Raw genomic sequence first — 17,647 nt, forward strand, 5'->3', positions numbered from 1 at the left:
TCATTTTCAATCGTTTCTTTTCTTCAAACCTTCTCCTACAACATCGTTAATATTGCTTATAACTTTCATCATCTTTCTCTGTTATCAACATTCGCTCTTGTGCGTTAGAAGGTCAATACCTTCTTTCGTTTTTTATATTTTTTTCGATCATTTTTTGTTCCTATATCAAATGTATGTATTCATATATTTCGATTTTCTTTGTCACAAATTACATGAAGTCAGTTAACTACTTTTCTGAAACTTTTCAAATAAACATTAAAAGGTATTAGGTACCTTTAACAAAACAAAAATTAACTATCTTGGGAACTGACATTAATTACGAAAGGGAAGTGATATTTCCACTTAATAATTTGATTCATCCACATGAGGTACAATACTTTTACAACTATCGTACAAGTTGGTAAAACATACATTTCAAGTGGATTAATCAACTTATCAAGTGGAAATATCATTTTCCATTACGAAAATGTTACTTTTATATATTAGAGATGATTATGATTTTTTTTTTAAATTTTTATGTCATAAGAATCCGGTTAATTTTGGCATGATTTTAAAATATCATTGAAATTATTATGTTTTTGTATATCATATTAACCTATTTTTTTTTATCTTCGTATAGTAACAATAAAATTTATTAATTTACACAACAAATATAGATATTTCAAATTTTGTAATATTATTATACTTTACAAAATACAACTCCTTCCAAAATAAATTTTCGCCAGTAATTTCATCCATAATTTCAACAAATTTAAATTTGTATTTTCTTTATATAATCATTATACAATATCTATAAACGATTATATGTTTTTTTATACGTTTCCCGCATTTAACGCGGACTATAATCTAGTTTGTAATCAAAATCTAGATTGCACATGTATCATGTAAATTTACTTTTTGTATTAATATTTCACCATATAAGTGACCCGGTATTAGAGAAATTCAACTTCGGGTAATCAGTGAGGACCACTCTAAGTTTTAGGGCACAAAAACATAAAATTAGTTTCTAGAAAACTATACGAACTTGAGGATTTTTGTATATATATAGACACACAAACACAAACACATACAGACTCTGATATCCAAAAAAACAGATAATCATATTGAAATTTGCAAATTAAACAGTTGAAGCCATTTTATCGAAAATTGCGTACAAACTCATGGTGTTTTTTAAAAGTTATCATAGGGAGTTTGGGCCTAAGCTCTCATAGACACTTTGCGCTATTAAGTTTGCCACGACACGACACACCGTCATTTTTTTACTTTCACAAAAATGACAAATTTAAAGCATGCAAAAACACGAAAAATATAGTACAAATAAAATAACCATTAACTATTTAATTGATGTTAAATCGTACATATGGTTTTGGAATTGTCTATTTTTTAGTCTAATACTCAGATCCATCAAAGTTTGACTAAAAGTAAAAATGGTCAAAAAATCAACGGTTAAGCTTTGCGACCTAGCTCCTGGTCGCGTTACAAGCACTAGGCAACAGGAATGTCGCAACACCATTCCAACTTCGTCTCGCGACTATTTTGTCACGACATATTCCATTCACAGTGGTTTCTGACTTTAAGAATCGTCTTTTGAAGCACCTTCATTTGTTCACAGATTTTATAAATTTTATCTTTGTTATCTTTCAACACTTCATGACCAGTGAATAAGTTCTTGTGGAATTCCTCAAATGGTGGTTATAATTGTTTCATGGCTATGAAGTAGAAGTTCATGTAGTAAAAGTTCATGTGATGGTTCTGCATATCAAGGGTATGTGTATGCTTGAGAGAGAGAGAGAGAGAGAGAAGTGTCTTGAAATCTCGGCAGTACCAAAGGATTAGGGTGAGAATATAAAATGATAGATGAACAAGAGGAAGGGGAAGGACAATTGTTGTTTCTTTAAAATTTAATTACTATAATAAACAACTAAAAAATAATTAAATAAATTGTTAAATAGAAAAATATTGATTTTGTGTAATTTTTAATAATATATAGAGAGGCTGAATTAATTTTTAAAATTAGTGACTAAAGGTACATTTTGAGACTAAAACGAGGACTAATCTTGTAATTTTCTCAAAACAAAAAGAAGCATCGCTGATTTCACTAACGAATTTCGCGCCTTTTCAGTTAGAAAAGCCACACATCACGCCGGTGAAATGCGAGAATGAATGCTGAGTGTTTAGTGGTGGGGCAACACACTCAACACTATGACACCGCAAAACACGCCCAAAGTTTTGAGGAAAAGGGGATTTTCCCTCTTTAATCTCTATATGATCACGTCTGTAATTCTACCAGACCACAAATCAACTCGATAATGGCGTCATTTTGTTCAAAGTTGTTGAGTTGGTTCCACATTGGTTTGATACTTGGTGGCTTCTGTTCTGCTGGCGACCCATTTGTGAATTACGAACTCGAGTTCTCTTACATCACTGCTTCTCCACTTGGTGTTCCCCAGCAGGTGGGTCTCTTCCCTCCCCCCTTCTCGTGCTCTGCTCTGTTTTGTGTTTCAGGAGGTTTTTCTTCCTTATGATATGCTTATCGAGCGTTCGACGAAACGTCTCAATGTGGATTTTATGGTGTTTGTGAAATTTTTGTATAAACAATTAGTCTCCAAAATAGCCTGATCATATTCACTGTTTACTTGTTTATTATACTAAAATTTACTATCTGTGAACTCCAATTACAGGTCATAGCAGTGAACGGGGAGTTTCCAGGTCCAAACCTAAATGTTACCACCAATTACAATGTCGTCGTCAACGTCAAGAACAAATTAGACGAAAGCCTCCTCATTACATGGTACGATTTAATAGAAATACATATATGAATATATATATTTTTTCAAAATTTTCAGTATTGGAAACGGGATCTTACGTTACGTTTGATAGGCCTGGAATAGAAATGCGTCGATCTTCTTGGCAAGATGGAGTTCTGGGCACTAATTGTCCCATTCCTCCAAATTGGAACTGGACATACCGATTTCAAGTCAAGGATCAAATCGGTAGCTACTATTATGCTCCAAGTACTCATTTCCAAACAGCAGCCGGTGGATTCGGTGGTTTTGTTATCACAAATCGCAAAATTATACAACTCCCTTTCAATACCCCGGATGGAGATATCATCATCACCATTGGTGATTGGTACACCCGAAACCACTCGGTTAGTTAGTATTTCGTTTCACATTAAAATCCTCACTCATATGTTTATACATCTAATTACTTTTTGATTGTGCTCTTAAAGGCACTCAGAGCCACTCTTGATGCTGGAAAAAACCTTGGTATCCCAGATGGAGTCCTCATCAATGGAAACGGACCTTTTAAATACAATTCCACTGTTCCCGATGGCATTAACCACACCATAATTAATGTCGATCAAGGTAAAACCTATCGAATTCGTGTAATCAATGTTGGAGTCTCGACTTGTTTGAATTTTCGAATCCAAAGCCATAATTTGGTACTAGCGGAAACCGAGGGACATTATACAAGCCAACAAAACTATAGCAGTTTCGATGTTTATGTGGGACAATCTTACTCTTTTCTGGTCACCATGGATCAAAACGCAACCACTGATTACTACATCGTTGCAAGTGCCAGATTTGTAAATCAATCAAATTGGCAACGAGTTACAGGAGTCGCTATTTTGCATTATTCAAATTCTAAAGGCCAAGCATCCGGCCCTCTACCCACTCCTCCAAACGAAGATTCTGAGTTTTCATTCGCGTTAAATCAAGCACTTTCCATCAGGTATGTATATATGAATCCACTAATTAGGTTGATCTGTTATGATTAGAATTAATTATCAAAATCATGTGTACTTTATATAGGATGAATAATACGGCTAGTGGGGCCCGACCAAACCCGCAGGGTTCGTTTCATTACGGGTCGATTAATGTAACGGATACGTATATGTTAAGAAGCGTTGAGCCGATGATGATTGATGGGAGAATTCGTGCTTCTTTTAACGGGATTTCGTTTGGGAATCTTGATACACCTGTGAGGCTTGCAGATGATCATCATGTGAAGGGTGTTTACAAACTTGATTTTCCGAAAATACCCTTAAACGGACCTCCACGGGTTGGAAGATCCATCATTAATGCTACGTATAAAGGGTTTGTTGAAATCATATTGGAGAACAATGACACTGTAGTTCAGAGCTTTCATATGGATGGTTTTTCGTTTTTTGTTGTCGGGTATATAATCTTTTAATTAATTGTTTTTTTTTTTTTTTGAAAGATTTGGTGAAGTTGTGAATGACAAAATTTATAATATATCTAGAATGGCTTATGGGAATTGGACAGAAAACAGCAGGGGTTCTTATAATCGATGGGATGCTATTTCACGCTCTACAATCCAGGTCTGAAATTTGTTTATAAAAAGATATTGTATTAATGTAATTTATATTATATATAATATGTGGATTTGTAGAACAGGTTTTTCCGGGAGGATGGACTGCAATATATGTGTATCTTGATAATGTGGGAGCTTGGAATCTTAGAACAATGAATCTTGATAGATGGTATTTAGGTCAAGAAACTTATATCAGAATCATAAATCCAGAAGATCATCACCAGAAAACCGAATTACCTGTGCCTGATAATGCATTGTTTTGTGGTGATCTTGGACACTTGCAAAAGTATGTATAATAAATATATCACACTTTTTTTTGTTTCTGCAGATTATAATATATTAAGTTAACGAGTGACTTAATTTCTGATTGCATTATTCAGGCCTCAGAGAACATTGTCTACGTCAGGATCAAACATCCAAGAACCAGCAAAGTCAACTTTTTTGTTGTTGATCATGGGATTTTCAGTGTTGTTTATATGATTATATGATTTAAGAAATGTTTAGGTTTTGTTCAAAAGATAGATTTTTCAATTTATTAGAATCATAGTGGTACTGCAGTCCTAAGAGAGCTGGTCTTATTTCTTTATTTGTTGAATGCTTTATTAGCACGATGAAAATGTTTTTTTTTTATTGACATATCCTGAATATTGTTTTGGTTGAATGTTAGTAAATTCATTTCACCTTTTTATTTGTAATGAAAATGTTTTTTTTTTTTTTTTTTTTTTAATGACAGATCCTTAATATTGTTTTGGTTGAATGTGAGTAAATTCATTTTATCTTTTTATTTATAGATAATCACAAAAATGGATGGTACTATATATTATATTATTATTTAACAAATTAACTTTTTATGTTTTTTTTAACTGACAAATATAAATACACCTAAATTAACACATATGTCCACGATGGGACTTGAACTATCAACCTCAATGAAGAAGGGTACCACCTGACATAGTTGTCAAAATCGCGATCCTGATCGTAGGATCGTACGATCCTACGATCCTAGGTATGAAAAAACGATCCGGATCGTAAAAGGATCGTATTTGGGGTAGGATCGCAGGTAAGATCGTAAGTAGGATCGTAGGATCGAGATCCGATCCGATCCTACCTTCCTTTGATTTTTTTTTTTTTTTACCACTTTATGCCTTTTATCCTTTACCAATCTACCATTTGTCATTTTTTATTGTGATTTATGATTAATATTTTGAAGTTTTTATAACTTTTGAATGAAAAACTAAATGTTTGAAATAGTTTTCATGATTAAATATTATAAATTAAAATTATATTCTATTTTGTGGGATCTTAAGATCTCGATCCCGATCTTACGATCCCGATCTTGCAAACCCAAAATCGATCCTAGGTAGGATCCCGATCTTGACAACCTTGCCACCTAATACCGTTGGGCTAGAAGCCTTTTATTAACTTTATATATATATATATATATATATATATATATATATATATATATATATATATATATATATATATATATATATATATATAGGTTTACGTTCTATGGAAAACAAAAAACCCTAAAAATAATAAAAATGCATAAAAAAATACTTAGAGATCACAAAACTTTTTTTAAAATTTTTTTATGAAAAAATCGCAAGTATTTAAATAAATTCACTGATTTTTTTAAAAGTTTTTTTTTAAAAATTGACTTTTTTTTTTTCAGTGAATTTATTAAAAAACCTACGATTTTTTTAATAAAAAAAATTAAAAATAAGTTTTGTAATATTTAAGTATTTTTTTATGCATTTTTATGATTTTTAGGGTTTTTTTTTTTTTTTTTCCAAATAACCCTTCCTTATATATATATATATATATATATATATATATATATATATATATATATATATATATATAGGGTAAAGTGAATATACCTAACAACCTTATATAAGCTTAGGTACCTAACCTCATCAAACTACGTCATTTTGCATTAAATTTTTATTGCAATCATCCAAGGTTCTTAAACTTCATCCCTAAACTTGATTTACTTCAAAAAAAATTGGAAATTCATGATTATATTTCTCCTATATCCTTTCGTTTGTAGCGGTAGGATATGAAGCCCATCAGGTGGTATTCGATAGAAAGACGTGATATAAAAGAAAGATATTGGTGACAGTACAAAGATTTTAGAAATAATCAAGTTATGGGGTTGAAGTTTAAGAACCTTAGGCAATTACAATGTAAATATGATACAAACCGATGTAATATTATAGAGTTAGGTACCTAAGCTTATATAAGCTTATATAAGCTTATATAAGGTTGATAGGTATATATATATATATATATATATATATATATATATATATACACACACACACACACACACCCACCAATCCATCCCGAACTTGGTGGTTAAACTCTAATGCGGTGATGATACTGTAAGGGAGGTCTTGCGGAAAAATAGCTCGACGCCAGGATGATAAAAAAACTTCACACGTCTTGTTCTTCAGACTTTTTCAATATGAAAAAAAATACAAAATAAAATCAAAAGGTCGTCTTTTATATATATATATATATATATATATATATATATATATATATATATATATTTACTATCTTATAAAAGAAATCTCACTATTTCTATAAATAGATTCAATATAATAATAATATATTTTTAAGACGTCCAAACCATTAAACTAAAAGTACAAGTAACAACCAATAAAATAATATTAAATATTTGACATAACCTTAATTAGATTAAATAGTACAAAAAATAATTCAATATATACAAATATCCTATGCATATAAAAGATCTATTTTTATTTTGATCAGACTTTTGATTTCTTTCCCTCTTATCTCTGCTTATCTTGAATTGTTCCTTTTCAAAATTTGAACTATTCTATGAATATCGTTTTAATTTGCCTACATTCAAGCTTAAATATCTTCAATTCCGGCTAATCTTTCCTCATATCTCACCCTATCTTTAAAATCCTCTCTAGAAACCATAAAATCACAACAACTTGAGGCTTTCACCATCCCTTTCTACAAATTCTCTTAACCCTTTCTCCTTATCTAGCTGATGAATACAATCACCACTCACCACAACCTACCAAAAATAGACGACAGTGCTTCCATCTACACCCACCGATAGACGATGGACACCATTGCTAAACCTTAGGTGACATCTCTCTCTCTCTCTCTCTCTCTCTCTCTCTCTCTCTCTCTCTCTCTCTCTCTCTCTCTCTCTCTCTATCCGAACAAACACAAACCATTGTCAGTTATCGTCTCTCTTTTGTTTTGATCGAGGGCAGGCCAGGTTTATCTCATACATCTAGAACCATTTCACTATCTCAAATCTATGATATGATTCCCTTAATATGCTTTTTCCTACTTCATTCAAGAAATGTGAAATGAACGTTATAGAGGCATCAAAGAAGAATATTATATGGTTTAGGATTTGTTTCTCAGGTATGGATTTAAGTTATTTTTTTAAAGTTTTTATGGGATTCAGTTATTAGGTTAATTCTAATGCTATGTGATGAAGCTATGTTTTAGGACTTATTGTTCTTAGATGTTTATAACTTTTCTTATCATGATTATTCTATCTTTAATGTTGGTTTTTTATTCAGTTATGTGGACTCGAATGGCTACCTTTACGGGACTAAGTTAATTTGCTTCTTTAGAAAAAACTATCCAATTGTTGGTAATGACTATTTAGTGATTTGTAGGTTTAAAAATGAGAACAAATGGACTAAAGAAGGTTGTTGACTAAAGAAGATTATATGATGAAATGAACAGATTTAGACATCTAGATATGTACATAAAGTGGAACAACATGTTGCTGACTTTCACTTTCTCCTTATTATGTTCTACCCTGTGTTAGTTTTCGGCAAAGTCTTTGAAGAAGTTGGATGTTTGTAGAGTTGTTTGTATTTGATGATACCTATTCTGGTATGAGGATCAAGGATGGTATGATAGGTAAGATTAAATGTCTTTGTGTTTACTCTGGATTTTTTTTCCAAATATGGGCGTAAATTCATGTTTGTTGAAAAATTATAGAGTATTGTTTTGTTAAAACATGCCTTATAAAACAATTGTTGCTCAACAATTGGCTAATGTGACAAAAGGTAGCTGGGAGTCAGTCATGCTCTTTTTTTTTTTAGATTCTAAACAAGAGAGTAATTAGTTAATGGGTTATATGGAAGAAGTAGAAATATATTTTAATTTTTTTTTACTATAACATCTTACTTTCTTTTATTTAAGTCTTATTAAACTTTCAATTTTTTTCTTATTATGGTATTGTACTTCGTAAAACTCTATCTACACATTCTTTTCTTTGGATCATATTGCTATTATTGAGTAAAGTTTGAATGACAATGATATAAGAAGAAAAAACGAAAGGACGGATTGCTATTTCAACTAATAATTCTTCCATTTGAAAATACATGTACAAATGGATCATAAAATATCTTGCTTTGATCATAAAATGGCAATTTAATATGCATTGTGGATGTGTGTCATACTGACAATTTGGAAACTATTCTTTCTTATCATTATTTCCTTTTATTTGTTAAACGGTGGTGTTAGAACATCACAATGTTAGCTTAATTTTGTTTATGCTTTTATTGTGACAGGTAAGTAATTCTGGTTGTTTTACTAACTTATGTTAGCACTATAAATCGCAATCAATACGACCAATAAATAAACGTAAAGACATTTAATTGACAAAACATAATATTGGTCAAAAGAAACATCTACGGAAATGAAACTATTTGCAGATGTAACGATACCGTGATACTTTTAATTGCAATCCAAAACAACAATATAATCTCTTTTTAAAACAAAAAAATAGTAAAATATTTACTTTTAATCCAAAACAAAAATTTACTTTTATTTAGACCTAAAAGAACAACATATATTAATACAAAACAACATATTTTTATTATTAATCCACAACAATTTATATATATTCGTAAGAAAAGAGTAATGTATTTTTACTTTTAACTAAGAAAACAATATATTTTTATTTTTAACTTAAACAAAAAAAAGTATTTTTATTTTAAACTCAAAGTAATAATGTATATTATAGATATATAGTGTACTCATAAATGGTATTTGCTAATGCATTGCATGTTCATTGGAATATAATATGTTCTCGAAAAAAAAAGCAAATCACAAAACCAAATTATATGCGGCCTTCCAAATAGAACTTTTAGAAAATTATTTGTAGCCGCTGCTTTGCGCGGGTAAACGACTAGTATATATATATATATATATATATATATATATATATATATATATATATATATATATATATATATATATATATATATATATATATATATATATATATATATATATTGTGTGTTCTCTTCAAAAAATAAAAATGTATGCTATAATCCTAATCGATTCAGTAATTATTATTCTACCAACATAAATTTTCTTAAAAGTTGTCTCGAAATTGTGGGATGAATACGGATCTATGGGTACAAGAAAACATTAAAATATGATGATAAGGTCTCCTGGATCGAGCAAACACCTTAATAGAAACCTTATAATTCCATTCCTTAATCATTTGTTCATAAAATATTAAGAAGCATGCCCACTGCCCATTAAAGTTAACCCCTTTTTCGAAAACTTTTGAAATCATGTGTAACCTTGTCTTCGCATGCTTATCTTACTAGTAACGAGGAAATAATTGATAAGTTTTTTTCGTTTAAATTTGATGATACATGACATTATAATTTACCTTTCCAATTTCTATGCGATTGATGGGTGTTGTCTAAATTACATGTTTACCTAAATGAGAAATTAAATATGGTTCTACTTTTCTTCCTAATTATATTCCTACGCATTTAAAAATAAAAAAAATAATATATCATTAATTTTATTTTAATATGATACTTATCACCACTGTCACCATTTTATATGGGTACCATTTTATATAAGTAAGAAGATAAATAGAAAATGTAAAATGATATTTAATTTCTTTTTTTAAAAATAACGTGTAACTAATCAACAGTTAATTATGCGTATCTACTTTTAGTTATATTCCAAATATAACGTTTCTCCTTTCTATCAACAAAGAGAATTGTAACTTCGGCACTCGTGATATTTACATGATTTATGTAAAGAACTTGTTGGGTATAAATCAACGAAATTTTGGGTGTTTTGGTTCACTTTTCCCCCCTGAATTGAAGTAAGTCTTGTCTCCAAAGAATTAGGAGAAACAACATTAATGATTTATGTTGGGTGTCTGGAAACTTCATTGATTTAACAAGATTCCCTCAAGATTTGACTTCCCCACCAACCATACATATACATGATTTATATATACACAGACACACAAACATTCTTTTTGATACATTTCAATTCTCTTTCGGTTTTGGACCACTCTTTTGGCTTACACTGTACAGATCTAGAAGCTGGTGATCGATCGAATAATGGTTAATTAGCATGCAGTCATTGATTCATCTTTAACTTAAGCATTTTGATCGGTCTCCTGCTGGTGCATGCATGCACGTTTTTTTCGTCACCACTCACCACCTTCATCAGTAAGCCACAGCTGATATACTTCTGCATGTACTTTTTTTAATCTTAGATTACGAACTATATGTTTGTTTATTATTTAATGAATTACTGTAGACGTGTTGATTGATTGTCTACAGTAATTAATTGGACTATATGTTTGTGTAATTGATTGGCGTAAATTGTGCCCGAAATTTGAATGTGTAATTAGGTGTTGTAATTAATCCTATCTTCTCCTTAGCCTTTTCTTTAATTTATAAGTTTCACCTTGTTTTATTTATTGACAGATACTTATGTTTTGATGCCCACACTTGGCACATGCAAATTTCCGATAGTTTATTGGAAAATGTAAGAATAGAACTTGGGGTGTAAACGTATTACTCGGGATCCATTTGTTAAAAAGCTTTACTTGAGATTGAATTAACGAGTTTATTAAAAGAGCTCGAACTGAGCTTCATTTAGTGAGTTCGTGAGCCTAAACGAACATATATACAATATACATTATTATTATTTTTATATATCGAAATAAAAAAAATATTTAAGGAATTAGTGATATAGGTTTATTAGTAAACGAGCTTCTTAATGAGCTTGAAACGAGCGTTGCTTATTTAGGCTCATCATACAAAAAATGAGTCGAGTTCGGTGCAATAAACTTAAATTGAGTCAAGCTCAAGCGTCATAACTTAAACAAGCCCGAATCGAACCTGACAAAGCTCGGACTTAGCTCAACTCATTTATACCCTAACTAGAACAGTAGAACCGGTCTGAATCCGTAAATTAAGGCTTATTTGAATTATTTGGGACTTGTGTCACGAATTTGTCTTAATAAGCTTACCTTGCGAGTTATTTCTTTAGTCGGCCTAAATTGGACCATGGAAAAGCAAAATAAGACCTATATTTATATTTGAAGTCGTGCCACAACATGAAGAGACATGAGGATGAAAAGTTATGTACTCAAATAGACATTTTTCCAAAATGCCTTCAAGATCCTTTCAGCATATATATGTTCTTAATAATCTTTAGGGTTTAGGATGTTCGTATAGTTTTTTAAAATTTTGAGTCAAGCTAACTTTATGCATGAGCCTTCATGATATATAGTCGTGTCACACTGCCACTAATTACCTTCGTTTTGAAGGTTGAGGTAAAAGAATCCACAGAGAATCTTTTTGTCACAGCGCTAGATAAAAAGGATATATTAAGTAACTATTCTATAATGTCTATGATCTGCCTTCAAAGGAAAGCTCTCTTGATTAATTATAAGCATCCCCCACCAACTCACTCCCTATATCTGCCCATGTATTGAGGCAAACTTCATCTCTAAGCATATATATACATCATTTCTTTTTTTAAAATATTAAGCTATATCTAAAGTATTAGTTAATAACTTAATATATGTTTGCACATTAAAGATTTAATTAGCTACATATATGTTCTTGCATGAAAACATTCTATTTATTAAAAGATGTCTTAAATCATGCATGCATCCATTAAACTTCATAATGGAGACGTTTTTTTTACAAGTAGAGTAAGTAATGGATAAGACCATCTCCAATCCATTTTTTTCTAAAAATAAAGTAAAAAATGAGATAAATAGAGTTTCATCTCCAATTCTATTCCATTTTTTACATTCAAAAGTATATTCCTAGTATATTTAATTCTTCCAACTTACATAAATTGTTAAACGTACACACTACTAATTTGGTTTAAAAAATATATAATCTATATTTTTTAATTACAATAATATTAAATAAATAAGATTATATTTATAACATACTTATAAACTTTTGTAAAATACGTTATTGTTTTTCAAAATTTCAATATGTATTTAACTTTTTATATAATTTGATGAACATAAAACAAATTTTATATTTATTATTAATTAATATAATTTAATATATAACATAATATTATAAGTATTAAATATTATATTTAAATTATAATTAATAGTTAAAAATAAAATAGAAATATATAAATATATAAACAGAGAGACTAAAACCAACAATACAAAATTCATTTTTATTTTGAAAAAATAAATAATTTAACATCATATTTAATGTAATACTATTCATATCCCAAAACAATAGGGGAATAAATGAGAGAGATGAAGAAGAATGTTGGAAAAACAAGGAAAAAATAGAAAATAAGAATTGATTGGAGATGCTCTAAATAGTTGGAATTTGTTAGAGATGTGAGAAAACAGGGTTGGTTAGGAAGCGGTTTCAGTTGTTTCGTGATCAACATTCTCTTTGTTCGTTTTGTTAATTTCCTCAAATATGAACATAAAAACCGTTTTTAACACAATCATAATTCTTTTTTAAAAAATCAAATATCTTCTAAATGTTTTTCTTCTACTATCATCCTACACACTTAAAATTGCAACATTTATCATATTTATTAAAATTAATAAATTTTTATTACATTTTGCCATCATCTAAAAATGTTGGGATGATGGGTAGAATAATAAATAGGATTATATTTAATTTGTTTTTTTTAATTAAAATAATCTAATAATGGTGTAAATATTTGAAGATATTTTGGCGATCGTTAAATTGTATGACAAATGCCTTTTTTTTATTAGACAACGAATTTTATTAAACCCAACCTAGCAAAATGACTAGAGCTCGGAAAAGGAAAAACATACAAAGCAAAGATACAATATGTTACTCAAAATGGGCAACAACTCCAACCCATCCAAGAATACTTTCCGAGTTTACTCTTATGCTTAACCCACCCTTAATTACACCAATGAAATTATATTGTCTGTTGTCTTTGTTGTAGAAGAGATGACATTTTAAACGCCTTGTAATTTCTCGTCTTCCATTTACTCCAAATTGAATTGTATATAATGGCTTGCATCTCTAACCTTGACTATGTCGCTCCAAATGCCTGAATAAGTTTTTTTTTGCATGACTTTTTAGTTAAAATTTTTAACCATTTAATCAGTTATCATTAATATATACATGCTTTTGTTTTATTTTGGAAAACCATATTATAAATAGTGAATCACCATGGTATCATTGGACGGATGGTAAAAGCTTAGCACGTCAAACGCGAGCATGACATTAAAAATTATTAATTGGTGAACCTAAAAGTTTTTTATTAATTAAATAAACATCAGTTTAAATGCATGCAGCTGCCAACTATAGCAAAAACATAATGAAGCCCATTACACATAACAGACAATGCTGTGATCCCAAGTAATCATAAAATACAGCAGCACCCCCTCCTCTATTTCTTTGATGGTTTTAGTTACAATAATACCCATCAAATAAGCTAATTGAGAGTGCTAATCAAGAGGCATAATACTCTATATAGGCTAGGTAAAAGAGTTAATTAATAAGGTCGATCATACATGTACCACTTTAGGTCTTTATTATGTACAAGAATTAATAAGAGTTAATAATTTCAAGGAAAGAAGGATATTAATTAATATTCCATCATTTCCATAGATCTATTTGGCAACTGGAGATGGGATTTGATGCCTCATCTTCTTGCAATACTATTTCTTCTTCTGCATTTGTGTAGGCTTGTTCATGATTTCCCTTGATCGAAACATGATCGCCTTCGTTAAGTAATTGTGATGCAACAAACTTGTCAAGAACGCGCCAATCCGTCACTTGATCATTAAAGTTTTGGTCTTGATGATGTTGTTGATGGATGTTGTTATGGTGTTGAGTGAACAAGTTAGGCTCTAGATTGATGCTTCGTTGGTTTATGTCGATACCATAGTTAATGGGCATTGAAGAATTGCAGGTTGGGAGAAGTTTTGGACTCTCTAGATGAGGGAGTTGGAGACGATGGCCTGGGGTAATCTGGTAATTTTGCAGGTGTGAATCTAGTTCTTTCTTGCAAGAATCATACGGGTATTGGTAACCAGTGTTACCCAAGTTGGATCGGGTGTTGTTTTGTGATGGTGAGTCGATTTCAGGCATGAAAGAGACTTGATGATCATCGTACCAGATTGGTTCATGCTCGCTTGCTCTCCTGATCATAGCGGGTAGTCGTTTCTTGAAAACCCTACATACCACCCACCCTTCTTCCTGTTTTCAAATAAAAGAGATTGAATTGAATAAACTAGGTATTAGTTACATATGATCGATGGTGTATTAATTAAATCCTCATTGGTAATTAATCTTGGATTCATGACTAATTAAGACTATAAACTTGCCTGTGTCGTGGTTGCGTTTTCATCTGTTTCAAGGCGATACTCATGCATGATCCAATCCGATTTTAGTCCATTAGGGGCTCGGCCTTTATAAAACACCAACGTCTTTCTCATCCCGACCAACTCATGCTTCGAGTAAATCGCTTTATCCCTTCCTGTTGCCTTCCAAAATCCAGCTGCAGTAGCTCGATTGGTGCGGGAACCTGTTGGGTATTTTTTATCTTTATGACTAAAGAAATACCAATCGTTTTGTTCTTCTGTACCTAGTCTGCATAGCTCTATATAAGTTTACAAATTAATTATTAGGATCTTTCAAGCAAAAAATAGTTTCTGGTGCGAAATCAACTAATTATGTGCACGATTTTAGTGAATAAGTGTGTTGATAAGAATTAAGAAATTTCAAGATAGATGGTATAAAAATGCATGGCATAAGGAACCCTTGAAATTACGAATTAAGTCGACTATATATGTACCTTGAAGATCCCATGGCTCAATTTTGTAAAGATCCACGTCTCTGATGACGTCTAATTCAATTGTTCTGGAGTTAATTTTTTTCCTAAGGTAGTAATCCACGAGCTCTTCGTCGGTGGGATGAAACCGAAAGCCAGGGGGAACATGCGAAAAAGTATTCATGTTTTTCCGGTTTCTTTATATATAGAACTTGAGACCTGCACCACAATCATCTTCTTGATCAGTTTACATGTTTCATGACTAAAAAAAGACATAAATTATGAAGTACGCGTATATTAAACCGAGATCTATGTTATAGAGAGAATCGCACTTAATTTCACTAAGCTCGTTTTATATATTCGGTCATTGTGGTTTGAAAATCATTACTAAAAACCATTAATTCAACCTGTTATAAAAATTATTCAATCTAGCAATGAGCAAGAAAGGTACAAGGCATTCTAAATTCTATTGCTCTCATTAACTGCGATACCACCGAGAAAACTTTAATTATACAGAACTGAAGTAACATTTAAGCAATAAGTACCCTGGTGATTCAGTGGGCAATCCATACATAGAAGGAGATTCAAAATCTGTACCTCAAAGTCATCCTAACAATCCCTAAATCAGTCGAACAAATGAACAAGATTATCGCCGTCTTTTGCTATCCTCATCGACCAATATTACATTGAATTATCTTTTTGAGGTAGTATAGCTAGTCTCCAAAGATTACATGACAGAAGCATGTATATCAACTATCAAGATCGAAGCTTAAATTAACGTGGTAAAACAAATGTACCACATAAAAGAAACGAGATCATACACTTTCTCGATAGACATACATAGTTAGATTTCAACTACCAAACTCTATCGATCACCTTTTCCCATTCCACATATGTCTATACAGAAACTATGTTCGTCATAACGAACAGCATGGCAACAAAAGTAAAAGCTAAAGCTCATGTGATAATTAGGTTGCATGTCATGATAAAAAAAATGTCGTATAGTTATCTACAAATCACTTAAAAAAGTATATTTTTGCTTATCATATGAAGATATATATATATATATATATATATATATACTCATGAAGTGTGATCATATATTATACTTAAATTCAAGAACTAGCTAGAGCTAGAGAGATAAGGAGGGAAACTTACACAGCAAGATCCAAATGGATGTGGGCGAACTTAAGATAAATTGCTCTATTTGGAATGACGAGTCCAGTTCCTTCAAGAATATGATAACTATACCGATCAAAGGCTAAACGAAACTATATTTTTCAAAACTTACAGAACTTATAGATCCAAGAAAGTACAAGAGACTTGATTAAAAATGAGTTTTTTCTGTTCTCCGGGGGATTTGAACCATTTCTGTTGCCTAAATGGCTCGTTCCCCGAAGCAAAAAGTTTGTTTGGATGGGAAGATGCTAAAAGTGGAAAGGTCAAGATGATGAATTAGGGTTATATAAGAGGAGCCAGGTTGAGGGTGGAGAAGAAGGGATTGTATAGAGAGAGAAAAATAGATAAAGAAAGCCCAATGATGAGAGATGATGACATATGAGTGAGTAAAGGCTAGAGAGAGATGTTTGTTGTAGGCTATCTTTGTCTTTCACTGTCTGATGGGGCTAAATTGGTGGCCAAGATTTTTTGCCCTAAATACGAGTGGTGATTAACACCAACCCACCAGCAACGGATCGAGACTTAAACTCATTCACTTACTATGCAAAACTGTGTAACTAATTAACTATTGATCTTAAAATTAGTTAATATTTATTGCTTCAAAGGTTATTAAGGGCACCCATAATATATTAAAGTCAATAGAATTCAATTCACCTTATTTTTCTATAATTTATATAACTATAGAATTTTTTTTTATAATATATTAAACTCTACAAAATTTAATAGAATATTACAAAATATAATTTATAATAAATACGTAAGAATTTAAAAAAAAAATCATTGAAGAGATCAATGACCATTAAACTTCAAATCCATTGAATGTCAACATGATTTAATAAAATATTTCATTGGAGGTTTGGTTTTTGATATTGTACTCTTTGATCGTGTTTTTAAAAAGCCTATCACTACTGTCAAGAGGATTCCCCATAGTTGTCTCCTTGCTTTCTCTCGCTGCACACTGCAGGTGTTTAGATCCAAAAATAGACAAGAATGTAGGTATGAGAATAGAAAATCCTTACAACAAAGATGGTGGTAT

At 30.9% G+C, this 17,647-nt stretch overlaps 2 protein-coding genes across 2 annotated transcripts; one reads left to right on the forward strand and one right to left on the reverse strand.

The window, feature by feature from the left end:
* The first annotated feature begins 2,182 nt into the window (after nt 1-2,182).
* On the forward strand, nt 2,183-5,020 carry LOC145028486 (monocopper oxidase-like protein SKS1). Its single transcript, XM_078977181.1, has 8 exons — nt 2,183-2,453; nt 2,682-2,791; nt 2,881-3,151; nt 3,233-3,735; nt 3,816-4,181; nt 4,267-4,345; nt 4,422-4,624; nt 4,719-5,020. The coding sequence occupies exons 1-8, from the start codon at nt 2,310-2,312 to the stop codon at nt 4,816-4,818; spliced, it is 1,776 nt and encodes a 591-aa protein (XP_078833307.1). The 5' UTR covers nt 2,183-2,309; the 3' UTR covers nt 4,819-5,020.
* An 8,944-nt stretch (nt 5,021-13,964) lies between these two features.
* Nucleotides 13,965-16,934, reverse strand: LOC145028487 (NAC domain-containing protein 7-like). Its single transcript, XM_078977182.1, has 4 exons — nt 16,591-16,934; nt 15,457-15,651; nt 14,987-15,261; nt 13,965-14,858 (listed from the first exon to the last, which is right to left on the reverse strand). Exons 2-4 carry the CDS (start codon nt 15,614-15,616, stop codon nt 14,256-14,258), a joined length of 1,038 nt encoding a protein of 345 aa, XP_078833308.1. The 5' UTR covers nt 15,617-15,651; nt 16,591-16,934; the 3' UTR covers nt 13,965-14,255.
* Nucleotides 16,935-17,647: the final 713 nt, after the last annotated feature.

Source organism: Lactuca saligna, chromosome 2, assembly GCF_052625555.1.
Source record: "Lactuca saligna cultivar CGN05327 chromosome 2, ASM5262555v1, whole genome shotgun sequence".
NCBI classification, from domain to species: Eukaryota; Viridiplantae; Streptophyta; class Magnoliopsida; order Asterales; family Asteraceae; genus Lactuca; species Lactuca saligna.

Bases quoted from the DNA above. Each gene is read 5' to 3' on its own strand.
- LOC145028487 (XM_078977182.1), bottom strand. From the start codon at position 15,616: ATGAATACTTTTTCGCATGTTCCCCCTGGCTTTCGGTTTCATCCCACC. The intron at 15,262-15,456 runs GTACATATATAG...AAACTTATATAG, and splicing joins TGAGCCATGGGATCTTCAAG to AGCTATGCAGACTAGGTACA. The intron at 14,859-14,986 runs GCAAGTTTATAG...ATTTGAAAACAG, and splicing joins AAAACGCAACCACGACACAG to GAAGAAGGGTGGGTGGTATG.
- LOC145028486 (XM_078977181.1), top strand. From the start codon at position 2,310: ATGGCGTCATTTTGTTCAAAGTTGTTGAGTTGGTTCCACATTGGTTTG. The intron at 3,736-3,815 runs GTATGTATATAT...TACTTTATATAG, and splicing joins AATCAAGCACTTTCCATCAG to GATGAATAATACGGCTAGTG. The intron at 4,346-4,421 runs GTCTGAAATTTG...TTTGTAGAACAG, and splicing joins TTTCACGCTCTACAATCCAG to GTTTTTCCGGGAGGATGGAC.